Genomic DNA, 20249 nt, shown 5'->3' on the forward strand with positions numbered 1-20249 from the left:
TAACTCCTGATGATAGGACAAGGAGCAGTGGACTTAAATTACAGCAAGGAAGGTTTAGGTTGGACATGCAGAAAGACTTCTTGTCGGGGTGATTAAGCACTGGAATAAATTTCCTAAGGAGGTTATATGGAGATTTTTAGGACCAGGATAGACAAACATCTGTCAGGGGTGGCTTAGACAGTGGTTGGTTTTGCCGTTAGTACAGGAGACTAGACCTAATGACATCTCAAGGTTCCTTCCACTTCTACGATTCTATTAAATTTGTCCCATGAATTATTTCTCAGAGGCTAGTCAAATATTTGCTATATAAAACTATCTTGTAATTTTTTCTGGTGTTTTGTTTTATCACACATTGGTAACATTATTAGAAGCTTATTCACTAAATTATAATGAGTATTTCACACTACAAATGCTCATGTCTGACAGGTTGTCACCTACTTGGCTGGCTGTGGACTACAGAGCTGCCCTTTGTTGGTAGCTAAAGGCTATCCTGACATTGGATGGAATCCAATAGAGGGTGAACGTTACCTATCGTTCTTAAGATTTGCTGTCTTTGTTAACAGTAAGTTCAAACCTTCAGTATCATGATTATCTCAAGAAATGATTTCTTGAACATTTTAAGAAAAACTTATTTTCACATGTTTCTCTGCCAGTAAAACTAAGTCTTTGAGATATTTAAAGTACAATGTCGCTAATGTCAATTTTTCCATTATTTTTTCATTACCTGTTAATAAAGTGATCCTCCTGTGAGCCACTTACACTTGCAATCTCCCATCTTCCTCTGTTGGGTGCTCCTGCCATGTGAAGCACAATTGAAAACATCCCTTAATCATGATAAGATAGACATTTGTTATTTGTCATCCTTGGGGAACAGGGATTGCTAGATAATCAAGTTTTCCAGTTAGTGAAGTAGAGCTGCTGCCTCTGTTTGTCTGACTAGGGTTGGGGGGGGGGGCTGCCCTGCTGTAGCTGGCCCCATGGCAGCCAGTCCTGGCAGGTAAGTTGACCCGACTGCTGCCTTCCGCAGCTGAGAAGCAGGCCCCACTTGGGAAGCACTATTTGGAAATCTATTTGGAATTAAGGCCCCTCTCTCAGTCTAGTGGGAGGGACCACTGGACCCAGGGACTAACTGATTCTGTGGGACAACTAATGAAAAAATCAGGGTCAGGGTGCCAGTCACAGGTTCAAAGCAAGTGATCCAAGGGGGAACTATGCTCTTCCACATGAGATGAAGTAGGAGCAGAAATAGGCCCTACAGTCGTAGAGCACCCCCCTCATCCAGCATCCTCCTCCTGGTAGTATAGATGGCAACCTTAGTCAGGGCCAGGAGGAGGTTGATTAGGAAGTCCAGTGACTGTGGGGCCATGGATGGGGATGTGCATAAATGGTGAGGGGAAAAAGTGCAGCTAGAATCTCAGAAGCGAGTTCTGGGGTAGCCAGAATAGGGGCTGCAACCTGGCGCACTTGAGTAGGCATGCACCAGGTCAGCCAGAACTCCGAGAAGGATGTCTCAAAGCCTATATCCTCCAGCAGACTTTTATTAAAATGCCAGTAGGCTGACCTGGCCTCTCTGCACTGAGAATGGCCTTCACAGCCACCAAAAGGTGGTCTGAGAATGGGACTGGTCAGACGTTGGAGGAGTGGCCTTAACTGAAGCTGGCCAGCAGCATCTGGACCGAATGAATGCTGGTTAACAGTATTTGCTGGTTATATGAGTGTCAGATAACGTGGATTTTACTATGTAGTAATTCTCACTGGTGTGTGAATTCTGGGGAGCTAGTAAATGCTAGAACTTCAGAACCATTTTAAAAATTTCACACACAGCTCAGGATTTACAGTTATCTGAGCGCTGGTTAGAGACTTCAGCTTTAATGTTCTTCACTGCATTCTAGTTCTGTAACTGTGAAAAGTGCAATTGTTGATTCATCTTTGAATTATTTTTCCCCTAAATATTAAATCTTTTCACTTTTAGTTTGTCATGTGTATCATAAGCATCATCATTTTATCCTGTTGCTGTAGTTTCATAGCCAATATATATTTGGCATAGCTCCTCGGTATAGCTTCTCGCTGTATTTCCTCTCATCACGTTGTCTTTTTGTTATGATGGTTTTGTCCTGGATCACTTGAAAGTAGCATCATCAATTCAGACTCCTAGGGGAGCAAACCATTAGAGCTATAGTGTGAGTGAGAAGTTCTGGGCTGTATCTTTGCCTCTGCCACTAAACCACTCTGAGATTTGGTGCACTTAACCACTCCACCTTTAGATGTACCAGGTCTGTAAAAAGTATGTGTAAAATGGGTAAAATATTACTTACCTCAGGACTGGCCTACAGAAGGGATAAATTTTGAAATACTGGCCCTCATCTTGAAATAACAATTAGAGCCTACACACTACCATGCCCATTATTTCAAAATAATTGGCTACTTATTTCAAACCAGTCATCCTGCTTTCCATCAGTAACATTTATTTTGAAACAGCAGTAGTGTGCACGGGCCACTGGTGTTAATTCAAAATAAGTGACCTCTCACAGGCGCATCCCCGACTGCTCTGGCTACACCAGGCATCTATACTGTTCCCGTCCCTCTGTGGAGTTGCATAAGGCTCTAAAGGGGAGAAGGGCTTGGTACATGTGGTCAGCCATGACACCACCACCCAAGGCTGTCATGAGTGACCCCAGGGCACCTTTTGATCCTCTGTTGGCTGCCAGAACTCCTGCATGGCAGCCACTGCCCAATGACATGGGAGTGCTGCAGCCTGGAGTGATGAGGAGATTCTGGACTTCATCAAAGTCTGAAGGGAGCGGAAGGAGCCCAACCTCCAGGATCTCTGCACCAAAAAGTTCAATGCAGCTGTCTACAGCTGGATTGCCACCAGCCTGACCAATGAGAGACATGCCAGGACTTTTGACCAGTGCTGGTTCAAGATAAAGAAGCAGCAGCAGGCCTACCACAAGGCCAGGGAGCAGAGCGGACACACTGGAGCAGCACCACTCACTTGCCACTGCTATGAACAGCTTGATGCCATCCTTGGCGGGGCGGGGGAGGGGAGGGAGTTGCCTCCCTGCAGTCATCAGTGAGTCCACCCAGGACATGCCCAATGTCAGTCTTCAAGAGGGTGGGTTGGCAAATGCCAATGAGGAGGAAAAGGACAGTCAGGTGACCATGCCAGCCAACCAGGAGCTGCTCCTCACCCTACAGCCAGTCTCCCCACCTCCCAGGATATCTCCCAGGCTCCCTCGTACCACAGAGCTGGGGAGGGCACATCAAGTGAGTTCTAGAACTTTCCCTATCCACAAGCAAGGGCAGATGGCAGGCCATGGGAGACTGCATGCTCAGCTGGGGGGTCGTGTAAGAGCTTGCCTACTCGTCCGCACATGGAACACCTGTCCAAAGCACTCAACTCCCTGACACTCTCATACAGGGACCCCTCATTCCTTCCTATGGGGTTCCTGGAGGGGTCTGACCCATTTCAGCTTCCATGGTAAGACACCGTCCCACAACAAGCCACCACTGAATAGTCTGGGATCATAGACCCACACAGCAGTGCCACTCAAGGCTCAGGGTCATGCCTGCAGTCAGGCATTCACTGGCAAGCAGCATCTGCCGCTCACACACACCTCCTCCACGCCTCCCCCCAGGCTCCCCAGTGGGCAGGGACAGACATTGTCTCCCTTGCAGTATGCTGAGAGAGCCAGGTCCAGCATTTGTGGGACACAGAAGGATGCCAGCTGCCAATACCTGACTTCTGCATGCAGGTTCCTGGCCTGACCAAAACCCTCCCATGCCTACCCATCCCTGGAACATGGATGTCTCAGTGCATCCGTGGGATGTCTGCACCCCAGCTAGCAAATGACCGTTGTCTAGACAACATCTGACTTTGCCCAAAGCACATCTTCATCCTCTGAACTGCAGCCTGCAGAGTGTGCTCAGTGATCAGGGCTGGGTGTCAGACACAGTGTCACCTGTAATGTCTACCATTGTAACTTTTCTGCATAGCTGAGCCAGCTCTAACCTTGGTGCATCCCCCACCTCCTTCACTATGTGTCCAGCTGTAAGGGATCCACAGGTGGAAGTGCATCCAGGATGATTTGATGTGGGAGCAGATGGCCAGCCCACCGTTCTTTGTCCAGGGGCTCAAGGAGGAGTGCCAGGAGTGGGTTGCTGATGATAGCAGAGGGCAGCTACCTGGGCTGAGCTGACACACCAGCAAGAGTCCATGTGCTCCTCTTACAACTTGGTGATGGAGCACAGAGTGGTGTGCATGGAGCAGGTCACCAGCTGCGCCCCCCCTGCCCCAGCTTCCCCTCCTAGGCTCCTCAGGGGCCACTGGTTCCCCAGAACATAGGCTGATGGGATCTCTAGGGCAGCCAATTCTCCCAACATTCCAGGGGAGGGTTCCATTCCCAGCCTCATCCCTGAGTCCTACTCCCCTAATCCAGGTTCTGTTTTCATTTACTGTGCTGTTGTATGTCTCCCCAGTAAAGCGTACTGTTGCTCTACACGTGTTGGCTTTGTTTGCTCTTAAGGGGGAACATTAAGGGAGGGCATGGGGTGGAAGAGGTGTGGGATGATAGGCACACACAGGGAATTCAGGGTTCCCTTCGGGAGAGGCATGGGGAGGGTTTCAGATGTGGCCTTGCAGGAAACCCTCCCTCAAGGCATTGCTGATGACCATAGCCCCTTGATGTGCTTTCTGCTCATACTCCCTCACCAGCTGCCCTGGCTGGAACACCTCCCCCTGGTTCTCACACATATTGTGGAACACCCAATAGGCCACCACCCTGAATGAGATGTTACACTCACGGATGTTTGTCCTGCTGAAGCAGCATGTGGGCACCTTGGGTGTACTGAACCATGAGGTACAGCACATGGCCCATGAGTGCAACTGTGTTTTACAGCAGCTCTGGCTTCATGTTGTGCATGCTATAGCATCCACAAGGGCAACCAGAGAGCACTGGAGGGTGTCTGCCCACTGGGTCACTTTGATATCCCATGAGAGGGCAGTGGCAGAGTGGCTTGTGAGATGTGGCCATAAAGAGGAGCTCCTGGAAACACACATCACAGCTTGTCTGACACAGCAGCCACAGGAGGTATCCATCCTCCTGGCGTGTGCCCAAGAGTGCTTCCAGGGATGCTAAATCCAGGAGAGGCACCATTTAGTATGGATGCACTATTTTGGACTAGTTCTGCCTTATTTCAGTGCTTCCTCATAGTGTGAACATGCAGTTGAGATTTACTCATTTTGGAAGTTAACTTGATTTTAATTACTTTGGAATCATTCCCTAGTGTAGACGTGCTCTCATAGGCCATATCTACACTAGCCCCAACCTTCGAAATGGCCATGTAAATGGCCATTTTGAAGTTTACTAATGAAGCGCTGAAATACATATTCAGCACCTCATTAGCATGCGGGCGGTCGCGGCACTTCGAAATTGACGCGGCTCGCCCCTGCGCGGCTCGTCCCGACGGGGCTTCTTTTCAAAAGGACCCCGTCTACTTCGAAGTACCCTGATTCCTCTGAGCAGATGGGAATAAGGGGACTTCGATTTACATGGCCATTTCGAAGTTTGGGGCTAATGTAGACACGACCATAGAGGTGTTGTGAAGCCAAGTGAGTAGTTGTTTATTTCTTTGTTATTCCCAAATGAAAGGCTCTATGTAAAGAAAAAATTCTACTGATACTATGAGCAACAGTGTAGTGCAAGATAATGGGGGGGGGGCAGGAAATTTTCTAATTATAAAGTTAATTAAGCAGTGGAATAGACTTCCATGGTAGTTTGTGGATTTCTCATCACTGGTGGTTTTTAAAAACAGATTTGACAAATCCCTGTCAGGGATGGTCTGCGTATGATGATTCTGCCCCAGCATGGGAAAAGAACTAAAGGACCTTCTCAACGCCCCTTTTCAGCACTTGCAGATTCCAGTGACTTCAAAGACAGTTGCAGATGCTCAGCATTTCTCTAAATCAGGCCATTAATCTTTTTCTTCCTGAACTCCTCCTCTATAAAATAGAGATAATTATTACTTTACTACTTCAGAGAGGTGCTGTACAGACAAATTAAGAAATATTTGAGTTACTAAGATACAAGCAGTACAAGGCTAAAGTAATCCCTGGTGTAAGTAGATGCCACTCCCATGAAAGTTGCCAGGCCAAATTCCTCAACTTAAACAGTAGCCTGTACCAAGTTATGGAGTACAGGTTGCACAATCACTTAAAGAAAAAGAGTTACAAATCTTCTGTAACTACTGTTTTTTGAGATGTGTTAGACTGTTCAATCCACAACCCACCCTTCTATTCCTCTGTCCCGCAAAAACTAACTGAGGGGACTCTGGGATGGTTGGACCCTTTGTACTGGGTTGTACTGGCACGCAATGGTGCAGCATGTTCCAGCCATCCTGACACGTACCACTGGAGGAAAAGTTTCCGATGATTGTTCAGGCCACACACAGGCCTAGAGTGAAATGGACATGTGCAACATATCTCTAAGAACAGCAATCAAAGAAGGTTAGTAACTATTTTATTTCCCTTCTAGGCGTGGTTTAACTATTTATGTGAGATGAGTTCTCTGTCAATGTCCTGCAAGGACACTTCAGAAGCTACTACTACAGTTACTGCCTTTGTTGGCAGTCCCAGAAAAGAGGGCAAAGACAGAAGTGGTCATGGTAATGAAATCCCCTGGCAACCCTAGATTAATCATCTAGGTTAGGGCTGTTGAACTTTGGACAGACAGTTGGGGAAGTTTATTCCCTGTATTATAGCTGCTCTTTGATTAAATAGCAGATTTATCCATGGTGCTATAAATTTAGCATTTTTCCCTGTATAAATACTTTGGCCTCTGTACTTTTTCTGTGTTCTGGAGAACTTAGGAGAAAATCCATACTGTTCGTAAATTAGTGATGGCCTTTCAGAAATGTATTATCTTTCATATATATGGCTAACGTGTCCTTTTCGTCTTTAGGTGAAAGCGTTGAGGAAAATGCTAGTGTCGTCGTCAAGCTCCTTATTCGACGCCCAGAATGCTTTGGGCCAGCTCTTAGAGGAGAAGGAGGAAGTGGCTTGCTGGCAGCTATGCAAGCAGCTATTAAGATCTCGGAGAACCCAACTCTTGACCTTCCATCTCAGAGTTATTCAGAAGTGTAAGTAAATGTCTCTGCTCTTTTGAGAAATGCTGATGTTTTATTAACTAAATGCTTAATCTTGTAAACCACAATAGTACCTAATAATTAACCAAGAATGTTGACCCTGTTGTGCTGGGCATCGTACAATCACTGAGCAGCAGACAGTTCATACTTCAAAGAGTGTACAGTGTAAATACTTAAGACAGAGAAAGGGGAAGGGGTTTGCTAACACACAAGAAGAGTGTATAATGTGTTAACAGCAAGCTTCATGTCAGCTCCATACTTTTTTATGTAATTATAGAGTGGGTTTAGTTAGGAAGAGATCAACTGAGTGGAAAGAAAAGCAAAGGGAGATGGGATATGGAAGGATAAGGAGATATAGGAGACAAGACAGGGAAAGTAGGCTAAAGGAACAGATATGGTGTGAAATTGAGGTGAAGAGATTGTGAGGGATGTGGTGAGCAGGCAGCTTGGAGTGCGTGTACACACACACATACGCACAATATAACACTGAGCGCAGAAAGTCCTGTCAAAATTGTATAAAACGTTCTGGCTCTCTGAATGTCCCCTCTGTGGCTGTTTCTGTTCTGACCTGCAGTGTCTGACTGGGTCTTCCCTGAAGCCAAATGGCAAGAGGGAACAAAGGCAGGACTTGGTGCCTAAGAGTGGTGCAAGTGATGTCACTTTGGCACAGTTCTTAGCTAGGGGGAGGAGTTACTGCAGCTGTCCCTCTTTATTCTTTTCCCCAAGGCAGTACTGATCATCATCAAAGTATTACTAATAACATCTATGACTTATTGAATGTTTTATTTTTTTCTTTCAATTTTTCTAAAGCAAATGACATTTTTCTAAACTATACTGCAGAATACATTTTTGAATTGGTCATTGTCACAGATCCTTCTGTCAACAAACTCCAGTCAGTGTCACACTCATATTTAAATGCAGTGTGGGTTTGTTTTTTTTTTTGAGTTTACAAATCAGTTAGAAGTTGGTAGCACTTCTTGGTGGAGGGCTGAGTCCTAACAGTTTAACTGAAGAGTAATGAATAATTTCAAAGAGAAATTGGACCTATCATTTAACTTAAATTAGGACCTAAATTAAGTCAAATACTTTTCTGTATGAGTGCACAGCTAGAAACTGGAGAACCTAATGTAGGTTTTAGATACAGAAGTATTGGTTTGAACTTTCAGGTGTGGAATAGGTATGTAGTTTGTAACTGAATTTTTCATACAAAATGTACATGGGAAGATGCCACAGAGATAATGAAAAATAAGTTTAAAACAGAAAACACAAAAGATTTTCCTACCTCTCCTGGGCTAAACTAAATTAAAGTCTGTAACAAAACATGATGAAAAAGTGAATAATAAATGTATTTCTTAGTGCAGAAGAAATTAACATGTGACCTGATACAAGAAATAGGTCAATAAACATGCATTTAGCCATCAGAAGCTCCAGTCTCAAATGTTTTACATAGTCACCTTGTAATGAAGAATACAACCTTATTTTAGACTATATGGTAACAGCCATAATATACACATGTATTTGGTTCCTTTTTGGCAGTGTTGAAGAAGGGGAAGAAGAAGAGATTGTGCACATGGGCAATGCAATCATGTCATTTTATTCAGCTCTGATAGATTTGCTTGGACGCTGTGCTCCAGAAATGCATGTAAGTGACTTTCCTGTCTTTCTCAGAAATGAAAGCAAAAGGAATTACAAAAAATACTTCATAAAAGCAATTCCAGGTCAAACAGCATTCACATGACACGTTCAAAATTGGGGGGTTTATGAGGGCAGAATCTGGAGTTTGTGTCTCAATGGCTACGTCTACATGTGCACGCTACATCGAAATAGCTTATTTCAATGTAGCGACATCGAAACGGGCTATTTCGATGAATAACGTCTACACGTCCTCCAGGGCTGGTTGGGCAGCACCACATCGAAATAGGAGCTGCGAGGGAACGTCTACATGCCAAAGTAGCACACATCGAAATAAGGGTGCCAGGAACAGCTGCAGACAGGGTCACAGGGTGGACTAGCGCTTCCGGGGCAACAGTTAGCCGCTTCCTTAAAGGGCCCCTCCCAAACACATGCAGCCTGCACAGCACGTGGTCTGTAGAGCCATAGGCACGCACACCTCGAGCGACGCAGTCATGGACCCCCAGCAGCAGCAGCAGCCACAGGTCCACCCAGCCGCCCCTGTAGGAGCAGTGCTCGCCCTGCTCCATGCCATGCAGGAGGCAGCTGAGCACATCCTTGCCACAGAGGATGAGCTGCCCGCAGGGGAGGAGGAGACAACCCCCAACCCTACAGCACCCTGCCCCCCCTGCCCGCCTCATATGCCACCGGCTGTGGAGCTACCCCACCAGCACCGACTGGTGGGAGCGGCTGGTGCTCGGAGAGTGGGACGACGACCGCTGGCTCCAGAACTTTCGCATGAACCGGCAGACATTTCTGGAGCTGTGCCAGTAGCTCACCCGCGCACTGAGGCACCAGGACACCTTCATGCGGCGTGCTCTCACTGTGGAGAAATGGATTGGCATTGCTGTCTGGAAGCTGGCCACTCCAGACAGCTACTGATCCGTGGGCCAGCAGTTTGGCGTCGGCAAGGCCACCGTCGGGGCTGTCCTCATGGAGGTAAGAGGACCCACGGGGGGAGGGGGAGGCGGCCCTGGCAGGGGATGGGAGGGGAGCCCTGGCAGGGGAGGGCCACACACACCCTGCACACCCCTCATTGGTGCTCTCCCATGTGCTTCCCCTGCAGGTCATCCGCGCCATCAACGCCCTGCTCCTCCACAGGCTCGTGAGGCTTGGGGACCCAGATGCCGCCATCGCGGGCTTTGCCACCTTGAGCTTCCCCAATTGTTTCGGGGCTCTGGATGGGACCCACATCCCCATCCACGCCCCGGAGCACAGTGGAGGATGCTACTTAAACAGGAAGGGCTACCACTCAGTGGTCCTCCAGGCCTTGGTGGACAGCCGGGGCCGTTTCCAGGACGTTTATGCGGGCTGGCCTGGCAGCACCCATGACGCCTGGGTTTTCCAGAACTCGGGCCTGTGCCGCCGGCTGGAGGCGGGGACCTACATCCCCCAGCGGGAGATCCCTGTGGGGGACACCACCATGCCCCTCTGCGTCATCGCAGATGCGGCATACCCCCTCCGGCCCTGGCTCATGCACCCGTACACGGGGCATCTCTCTGCCAGCCAGGAGCGCTTAAACATGCGCCTGAACCACACGCGCCAGGTGGTAGAGTGCACATTTGGCCACCTCAAAGGGCGCTGGAGGTGTCTCCTCACCCACCTTGATGCGGGCCCCACCAACATCCCCCAGATTGTGGGTGCGTGCAGTGCCCTCCACAACCTGGTGGAGAGCAAGGGGGAGGCCTTCTTTCAGGGCGTGGCTGTGGAGGCCGGCAGGGCCGATGTGCAGCCACCCGCTGCCTCCAGTCGCCAGGTGGGCCCCAAAGGGACCCGGGTCCGGGAGGCCCTACGGGCCCAGTTCGACGAGGCCGGGGGGGTGAATGCTGGCAGACCCCCCCACTGCACCCCCGCATCCTCCACAACACTCCCTGTCCCTACGCCCACACCATAGAGCACCCAAGAGCACCTCCCCCAACTTTTCTTGTAAATAAAAGCAGACATTTGTTTGTCAAATCAAATATCTGTAGAACTCTTATTATTATTATCATGACTAACTATTTACAGGCAAAATCAAAATTATATATATGTATTATAAATAAGATAAGATGAAAGGGGAAGACGAGGAAGGGGAGAACTATGTACATGGGGGGGCAGGGATCAGCATAACAACAGGGGTCTAATATAGAAACTATTTACAAAACAACATTAAACTGCGGGGAATATATACAAAGGGGGAGGGGGAGGGGCCACGTCCTGGGCCCCACAACCCCTAATGTCCAGCACTGGGGGTGGGCGGCCGCGACCCACGCCTCGGCCTCAGCCCTGGCTGGGGCTGGCTGGGGGCCAGGCGGACCGGTAGATATGGCCGGCGGGTGTCATCTGGCCCCAGGTCCCCCTCGGTAGAAGGGCCCTCGGTGGCGGGTGACGGCGGATGGCGCAGCTGGTGGAGCAGTGGGTGGAGCAGGCAGGACGGGCACAGTGGCAGCCGGCGCAGCATGGGGGGGCAGGTAGTCCGCGATACAGTTGAATATCCGCATAAAGGCCCTCCATGCCTCCTGGCGCCAGGCCAGCACCCGCTCCTGTAGTTGGAGGTGGCGCTCCTCCACCCGCAGCCGCTGCTCGGTGACCTCCAGCTGCCGACGATGGATGGCCAGCAGCTGGGGGTCCGCCGTCGTCCCCGCTGTGGGGCTGGTCGGTCCTCCGCCGAGGGGCTGGCCTGGAGTGATGGCCCCGGTGGGCTGTCCGGGACCACTGATACCTCACCAGCGCTCTCCAGTCCTTCCGATGGTGCAGCTGCGGAACATGGGGGCGGGGGAAGAAGAGTGGAGACAGCCGTTAGTGTGGGCCCCGAGCCGTGGCCCTTGCCCCCTACCCCTCTGCTGCTGGTTCCCCATCCCTGTCCCCGGGAGATTCTGCTGCTGCTGATGGGTGTCCCACCCCCTCCCCCCGGGGGATCCTAGAGGTTCCTCTCCCCCCAGCCCCGGGGATGGGGCATGGCACTGTCGTGCTGGGGGGCAGGGGCTGATGCACTCTTCTGAGGGACATGCCACTGCTGTCCTTGGGGCCATGGTCATCTGGGCATGTGGAGGGCCCTGGTCATATCTATTAGCCCCTCCCTTCAACCCCGGGGGTGTGCACCGGGGGGGTACATACCTGATGGTCCACTCCCACGGTCGGGGGACAGCCGGTGGGCGGACGCCCTGCTGGAGCTCCAGGATGGGATGGCGATCTGGAGCCCGGTGTCGCTGGAGGAGGACTCCCCCTCCTCCTCCTCCTCCTCCGGTGCCCCGGGGGTGGACTCCTGGGGGGGCCCCCAGGGTGCGGGGCTTGCCTCCGGGGTGGACTCCGCCTCCGGGGCCTGCTGGGGCTCGTCAGCCGAGGTATCAAGAGTGGCTGGAGGGGAGGAGGTGTGCCGGGGGCCCAGGATGTCCCTGAGCTCCCTGTAAAAGGGGCAAGTGACGGGGGCGGCCCCAGGTCGGCCGGCTGCATCCCGGGCCCGGGCGTAACCCTGCCACAGCTACTTCACTTTACTGCGGACATGATATGGAGTGCGGGCAGGGTGACCCCAGGTGGCCAGGCCCTCGGCCAGCCAAGCGAACGCATCCACATTCCGCCTCTTGCTCCCCATTACCTGGAGCACCTCCTCCTCACTCCAGATCCCCAGCAGGTCCCAAAGCTCAGCCTCCGTCCAGGAGGGGCCCCACTGCTGCTTCCCTGCCAGGCTGCGAGCCCTGGCTCCCCTTGAGGGGGGGTGCCCTGGGGGCGCTTAGGGAGCTGGGGGGCAGCCATTGCAGCTCTGGGGGTTTTTTCTGGCTGCAGAGCGTGCAGGCTAGCTGTGTGGCAATGCTGCTGCTTGCACGCTCTCTCAGCTTCCTGCACCGGAAGGCAGGGGGCGGGGAGCTTTAAGGGGCCGCTGCACGTGGCGACCATCGAGCTCAGGGGCTGGAGAGAGCATCTCTCAACCCCTCAGCTGATGGCCGCCATGGCAGACCCCGTTATTTCGATGTTGCGGGACACGCAACGACTACAAGTTCCCTACTTCAACGTTCAACGTCGAAGTAGGGCGCTATTCCCATCTCCTGATGGGGATAGCGACTTCGACGTCTTGCCGCCTTACGTCGATGTTAACTTCGAAATAGCGCCCAACACGTGTAGCCGTGACGGGCGCTATTTCGAAGTTGGCGCCGCTACTTCGAAGTAGCCGGCACGTGTAGATGCGGCCTATGTGAATACACACTATACAAAACTAGTTATGAGAAAGATTGAAGCATAAATCAGTGGTTCTTTCTGTTGTCATATGGGTAAAATATAGAAGTTGCAAATACTTATATCCATTCAAGTGACACTATATTGTGTACGCATTTTTTAAAATAAATTATACCTATTGATAAGACTGTTATTTCTGGAATTCAAAATTTTGAATTAGTGTATGTGTTGGACTAATAAAGCAATCACAGTATTTCACTTGATTTATTATGAATGTAAGTGTAAAATTGCCCATATAGATGAAGTGTAAGAGGTTTGTTTGTTTTTCTTTGAAGTCCCTTGTTTTAGACAGTGTTTGATAGCTGGGTTGATTAAATTAAGTTACGTGACTTGCCTAGAGTCATATATGGAGTAAGCAGTCTGGAACCCAAGTACTTTTATTATTATAACATATTAGTAATCCGTATGACAACAGTATGTAGAGATCCTGTGAGTGGGGCACAAAGCTGAGAGGTAGTCTCTGCTCTGAAAACAATCTAAATAGGTAAGAACAAATAAAGAAAGGGGAAATAAAGAAACAGAGAGGTGAACTGATTCATTGACTTCAGCCAGCATGTCAGGGTCTTTCTACACAGCAACCTAATTCCAAAATAAGCTATTCCAGAGTAGCTGTCAGTGCTGACACTTGGGAGAACCTTGCCCAGGACTGTCCTCAGTGGAGATCAGTAATCTGTAAGGGTGGTGGCACAATCTGAGAGGTCCTGCCACAGTGCAGAGGAGGAGAGGTGGAGAAAAAGAAAAGAGTGGCAAAAAGTGTCCTTCACCCCTCCAACAGCTACCAACACCTGTCCCTTCTGTGATAAGACCTGCGGCTCCAGAATTGGGCTGATCAGCCATGCATGGACTCTCAAATAGGAGGCTGACATGAAGACGTCCTACTCATTATCAAGTGACTGCCAAGAGAGAGAATAGCTGTTACTCCAAGATTACTGTGCTGTGTAGTCATAACAGTTTTCAAGTACATAAAAGGTGTTGCAAAGAAGAGGGAGATTTTTTTTCTCTTTAACCTCTGAGAATAGTACCAGAAGCAATATCCTGGCACACTGCATTATGCTCCCAGAAATACTAGGAACAATGAATGTTGGAGGCAGCTTGTGAGCAATCCAGACTGGAAGCTTCAGCAGCAAAGCACTGTAAAGAGCACCCCAGGTTGAATACAGGGGGTGACACAAGTACTCATTAGTCAGAGCAGTGAAGCTGCGGTAGTACAACCTTTACAAAACTGCCTGGAAGCTTGGATAATTGTACTACTGTCCCATTGGTAGCCCATGCTGCTGTGGCTTTTCTGCTCTGGTACCCAAGGTAGTGAGATAAAAGCTAGCTTTGTTATGTCTACCTGAAACCTGTGATTTCAGTGTGCTCATGCCCCAAGTTTGTTTTCAGAAATCTCATCTGTTACATTACATTACAGTTGGGACAAGTGAGAAGGGTGGAAAACGGGAGCCTCCCTTTTGTCTACTCTGAGTGGGGGAGGGATTTGCGGTATTATAGAATCATAGAATTCTAGGGCTGGAAGGGACCTCCAGAGGTCATCTAGTCCAGCCCCCTGTCTAAAGCAGGATCAACCTAACTAAATCACCCCGACATAACTATGTCAAGAGGGGACTTAAAAACCTCTAGGGATGGAGATTCTACCACCTTTCTTGATAACGCATTCCGGTGCTTCACCACCCTCCTGGTGAAATAGTTTATCCTAATATCAAATTTACACCTCCCCCTCTGTAACTTGAGATTATTGCTCCTTGTTCTGCCATCAGTCACTACTGAGAACAGCCTCTCTCCATCATCTTTAGAGCTCCCCTTCAGGAAATTGAAGGCGGCTATTAAATCACCCCTCACTCTTCTCTTCTGTAAACTAAACAAACCCAAATTCCTCAGCATCTCCTCATAGGTCATGTGCTCCAGCCCTCTAATCATTTTGGTTGCCCTCTGCTGGACCTGCTCCAATGCATCCACATCCTTTCTATACTTTGAGGTGTTGGGGTGGGGGGGCAGAACTGGATGCAATATTCCAGATGTGGCCTCACCAGTGCCACGTAGAGAAGAATAATAACTTCTCTAGACCTGCTGGAAATGTTCCTCCATAATGCACCCTAGTATGCCATTAGTCTTCTTGGATACAAGGGCACTGTTGACTTATATCCAGTCTCTCATCCCCTGTAATCCCCAGGTCCTTTTCTACTGTACTGCTACTTAGCCAGTCAGCACGCAACCTATACAACAATGCTTGGGATTCTTCCATCCCAAATGCAGGACTCCACACTTCTCCTTGTTGAACCCCATCAGATTTCTTTTGGTCCAATCTGCCAATTTGTCTAGGTCACTCTGGACCCCTATCCCTACTCTCCAATATATCTACCTGACCCCCTAGCTTAGTGTCATCTGCAGATTTACTGATAGTGCAATTCATCCCCTCATCCAGGTAATTACTAAAGATGTTGAATTTAAAAACTAACAAAACCTTCAGCATTAATATTTTAATCAATGAGGTTTTTGTCAGTACTTTTTGGATGTCCACACAATTAACAAAATGTCTTATTTTCTACGTACATGATCCTGTTTCAACAGCTTATCCAAACTGGAAAAGGAGAAGCTATTCGAATCAGGTCAATCCTTCGTTCTCTTGTGCCAACAGAAGACTTGGTTGGCATTATAAGTATACCATTAAAGCTATCAACAGTTAACAAAGGTAACTTCAATTTCCCATTCTGAAACTTTTCAAAAATGTTTAAATAGATATACACAAGTTTTTTGTTGCTATCATTTCTGTGGGCTTTGGGCTAAATTAATCCCTAGTGTGAGTGCAACGCCACCTAAATCAATGTAGTTGAACCCATTTACGGCAAGGGGCCTCTTGGCTACAGTGTCTGACTATGCCATAAGAAAGAGAGGAAGCAAATATTTAATTATTTGTGAGTACCTATACAGTGCAGGTCATCATCCTTTCTGTAATCATTGTCAAGGAATCCCCAGCCAGGTTCTATCTGCCCAATGGCTGGGACCCCCCTCCCTCCCATCAGAACGTCTTTATATGCTTTGCATTAGGGCTGTGACTCTACAAATACATTGTGGTTACCTTTTGCAATTTCTAACAAATATTTCTGCAGTGTCTCTCTCTTTCTCCATAATTTTTCTTTATTGGTAAGAGACTTAATTTTGTATATTTTGATTCATTACAAGAGATAAGGAAATGTCACTGTGGTCACCAGTATGCATTCTATACCATTGAAGTCACTGAAGTTTCAGCTGCTGTGTTCTTTGATAAATTTGATCCTGTGATTTACCATCCTCTGTTTGTACGTTTAGATTTTTTTGTGTGTGTGAAATAGAAATTAAGTGTTTGGGTTTTTTTTTTTTAGACGGTACAGTCACTGAGCCAGACATGTCTGCGTGTTTCTGTCCTGACCATAAAGCACCTATGGTGCTGTTCTTGGACCGTGTCTATGGTATTAAGGACCAAAGCTTCCTCCTCCACCTACTGGAGGTTGGATTTTTACAAGACTTAAGAGCATCTGCCTCTCTGGATACCGTAAGTATTCTATTAGTGGAAATTGGGAGCACTGGTTGAGGACACTGGCTATATCAGTTACAAAATGTAGCAGTTTAGATAGTGCTGCATAAAAAGGAAAAGTGAAAAATAAGGGCAGTTTCTACACATGCCACTTTCTTTGAAAGTGGCATGCTAATAAATGTCCCGAAATATGCTAATGAGGCATGGATACAAATTCCCCTTATGCAGATTAGCATAAGGTCACATGATTTGGAGTCCAGAAGATGTTCTTCCGGACTCCAAAACGCTGTTTAGGAGCACAGCCCCCGGGGAGTCTCCGGAAGGAAGTAGTTCTTCCGGAGGCCCCTTCTTCCTGATGATTTTTGGGAAGAATTTTTCAAAGAAAGTGGCATGTGTAGAAATGGTCAAGATGTCTTACAATACTCATAATGTCTGCATTCCATAGTAATACATTTACAGCTATATCAACATGGAGTACATATGCTCAAAAATGTTCAATACTACCATTAAGGAAGGAAATGCAACAAAGAAATCTAGTATAAAAAGCATATAAAGGAACAAAAAACAGAAATGTCAACACAAGAAGATGCTGCAAAATAAATCATAGTATGAATATGCTCATTTCATTTACAAAGCTCTTGGACAGCATCCATAATACTGAAAATTAATATAATAGAATCTGAAGGGATTAGAAATGTAAAGAATATGGAAAATGTGACAAACTCAGACAGATTACAACTTCAGATGCATAGGATCTCTGCTCACATATCTGAGAAAATAATTGATCCTTTTCTCTTTAAAAGGAAACTGTTATTACCCCTCCTCTGTCCTGAAGTAAGTCTATTTTCTGTGAATAGCTTGAAAAAGGTTACTATTTGGTAGCAAATTATACAAGTGATGCACAATGTCAAGGCAGCTGAGAATCAGCCCCAGCTTATGAAGTAGCATATAGGGCGAGAGTGCAGAAAGAAGAACCATATATAATAATTTAAAATAAAAGTAATACAAAGTAAGTATCACTTTGGGCCATTTTGGCTAGTGTATTTTTCATAACTTTCTGTTTACACTAGTCATAACGTTTACATCTATTTTACAGTAATTTTGTAGCAATGTAAATGACCAAGTTGGGTATAAGACAGTGGAGAATGAGGCTCTTAATGAGTGGCAGTACATAAGGTGTCAGACTATTATTGGATATGGCTATTATAACCTCTTTGCAGAAAAAAGAACCATGGATGATGATATAAAATTTAAAAGAAATCGATTCCTCTTTCTTTAGAGAGAAGAGTTCTTGAGGGTGCCAGACCAGGGAGGTGAGATCCAACCTATAGATGTTGCTGAGAATATGAGAGACTGCCACTGACACAATTAATTTCCAGTTGTGACATTATTATTCTTCCACTGAGTCTGTATTTTAGAGTTGATAAGGTCTCTGAGGAACTGAATAATATAATGGACAGTACTCAATCTGTAGATCACCAATTTATTAGCATGCATAATGAACATAAAGATTTATTTTTCCATCCCCATCAGAAACCATAATTGTGGGGGAAAGAGAACTGCCATTATGTTCGTGGATAATTTTTCTTACTTGGTCACGCAGTTAGACTAATGAAGACTGAATAAAAAATTAAGAATATCAAGATTTGGTCTATTAAGAGAGAGTGTCTCTAGTCTGTGTTGATATCTCTGCTGTTGTATAAAGCATTAAATAGTTTTTGTTATGGCCATACTGAGGGGGATAAACTGACTATAAGAATTCTCCCACTCTTGAAACATAAATGTAATTTTTTTCTCTGCTTTCTCATTATCATTATTAGTTTTTCGAGCAAGAGTAAAAGCATAGGATAATAATTTTGTTGCAATACAAGTACATACATCTGGGGTGAAATCCTGTTGAAGTCAAGGGCAAAACTCCCAAATTCAGTAGGGCCAGGATTTTACACTTCACAATTTTTTAAATAATTCAAGATTCCAGAAGTGTGAGTATGGTACATAAGAAAAACAATAGCTAATAATTTTAAAGTTGTAAAAATGCTTATTTAACATGTTGGCCGGCCATTATGACTGCATAACATAATAATGAGCCAACTAGAGAACAGAGGGGGAAGTATGGGATCAAAGACCAGCTGAGAAATTTAACAATCTAGATAGTGGTTTTTTTTGTGTTTTTTTTTCAGTGCTGGTACTTGCCGGTACTGAGTACCAGCACCTCAGCAGCCCCAGATGTGGATTGGCTGGTGGGGTGAGGGGGAAGGAATGGCTGAGTAATGGCTCCCTCCCCTTTTTTTATTTTTATTTTTTTACAAAAATTGCACTGGTTTCTGTTAATACATATGTGTAATTGAAACAGTGTGTAGAGTTTGATATTAAATCCAAGTGCATAACTCAAGTAATGATAGTATTACAGTCATCAAAATAACTGAGCTCTTGATATTATTAAGTTTCTGAGGTAGGTCATAATTCTTCTTTACGTGCTTGCTCATATCTATTTTAAGTAGGTGTGCATGCGTTGTGTGCATGGCTGCCAGAAGCTTAACCCTAGATGCTATACATTGTGCTGACTGCCCCTCAGTTCTGTCTTACCACCAGTGACCACTTTTGGACTTGTGGCTATCTTGCTTGGCAAGCACCACGTGTCCCTAGCGCATATAGTTTTTTTGTTTAAATAAATAGTTGTACTCAGCTGTCATTAGTTAGTAGTTTGAGTTAGCAGTGGGAGATGAAGAGGTTTCCCCTTCCCCTCCCTGCCACTCTGCATCCCTTGCAGGACCTGGGACATGCCAAAGTTCCAGGGCTTCAAACCCTGCACATCTTGTCTCAAGTCTATGCCAGGGAGTGACACCCCCCACCCCCAACGTGTGTCTCCAACACTTGCGGGAAGCCCATCAAGCTGATAAATGCAAGATCTGCATAGCTTTCAAGCCTCGTACCAGAAAGGAATGGGACTCTCACCTGAAGCAGCTCCTGATGGAATCTACTCTTTGGCCTTAAAGATATGAGTCAGCACCAAGTGCTCTGCTGAGCAGTGCACCTTCTTTGATTCCAGGACCAGTGCCAAAGGACTTTTCTTGGCATTGGCAGTCTCCAAAGGCTCCCACTGAGCGCCATTTGGGCTCTTATGGTGGCCAAGTCCTCGGCATCAACACAGGTGGCACTTCCTGTTTCACCTACACCTTCAACTACAAGTCTTGACAGACTTCGCCAGTAACATGCCAAACTCCTTCTGTGCACCGAATCCTGTTCTCTTGGACTCACTGAATAGTGAACCACTGGTGGTCAGCCCATCCTCCACACCATTCATTTTCGAGGCCACTTTGGACCTCACTGAGATGACTTCGTTCTTCTCCTGGGACACCCTCCTTCACAGCAAGCCAGCCATCATGGGCCCACCTGTTCTGGCCCCAACGCCTCCCTACTTGGAGTCCCAGTGTGGTTACACAGATCACTCTCATTCTGACTTGTGGTGTCAGTCGCACTCACAGCTTCGCTCCCTCAGCTGGTCCCTTCAGAGCTGTTCCTGCTTCAGGGTGCTCCTGGCAAGCAAGTCCTGATCAACTTCAGGTTTGTCAGGGTGGGTCAACTGTCCTCAAAGTGACCATCACTGGGAAATCATAGTTCCGGCATTGCTAGATTTCTGGTTCTGCAGGTGACATTGGTGCCAAAATTCTTGTTCTTCTCATTCTTGTCACTGTTCTTCTGAACCTAAGGGTTC

At 47.2% G+C, this 20249-nt stretch overlaps 1 protein-coding gene across 1 annotated transcript in view; it reads left to right on the plus strand.

Annotated features, from left to right (window-relative positions):
- The window catches only part of RYR3 (ryanodine receptor 3), a 572218-nt gene that overhangs the window by 360427 nt on the left and 191542 nt on the right, over positions 1-20249 (plus strand). Inside the window, exons 44-48 of the mRNA XM_074996957.1 lie at positions 427-562; positions 6960-7137; positions 8680-8785; positions 15592-15712; positions 16383-16552. Of these exons, the coding sequence (XP_074853058.1) occupies positions 427-562; positions 6960-7137; positions 8680-8785; positions 15592-15712; positions 16383-16552 (711 nt within the window). The remainder of the gene's footprint in view (positions 1-426; positions 563-6959; positions 7138-8679; positions 8786-15591; positions 15713-16382; positions 16553-20249) is intronic.

The sequence above is a fragment of the Carettochelys insculpta genome, chromosome 6, assembly GCF_033958435.1.
Source record: "Carettochelys insculpta isolate YL-2023 chromosome 6, ASM3395843v1, whole genome shotgun sequence".
NCBI lineage: Eukaryota > Metazoa > Chordata > Testudines > Carettochelyidae > Carettochelys > Carettochelys insculpta.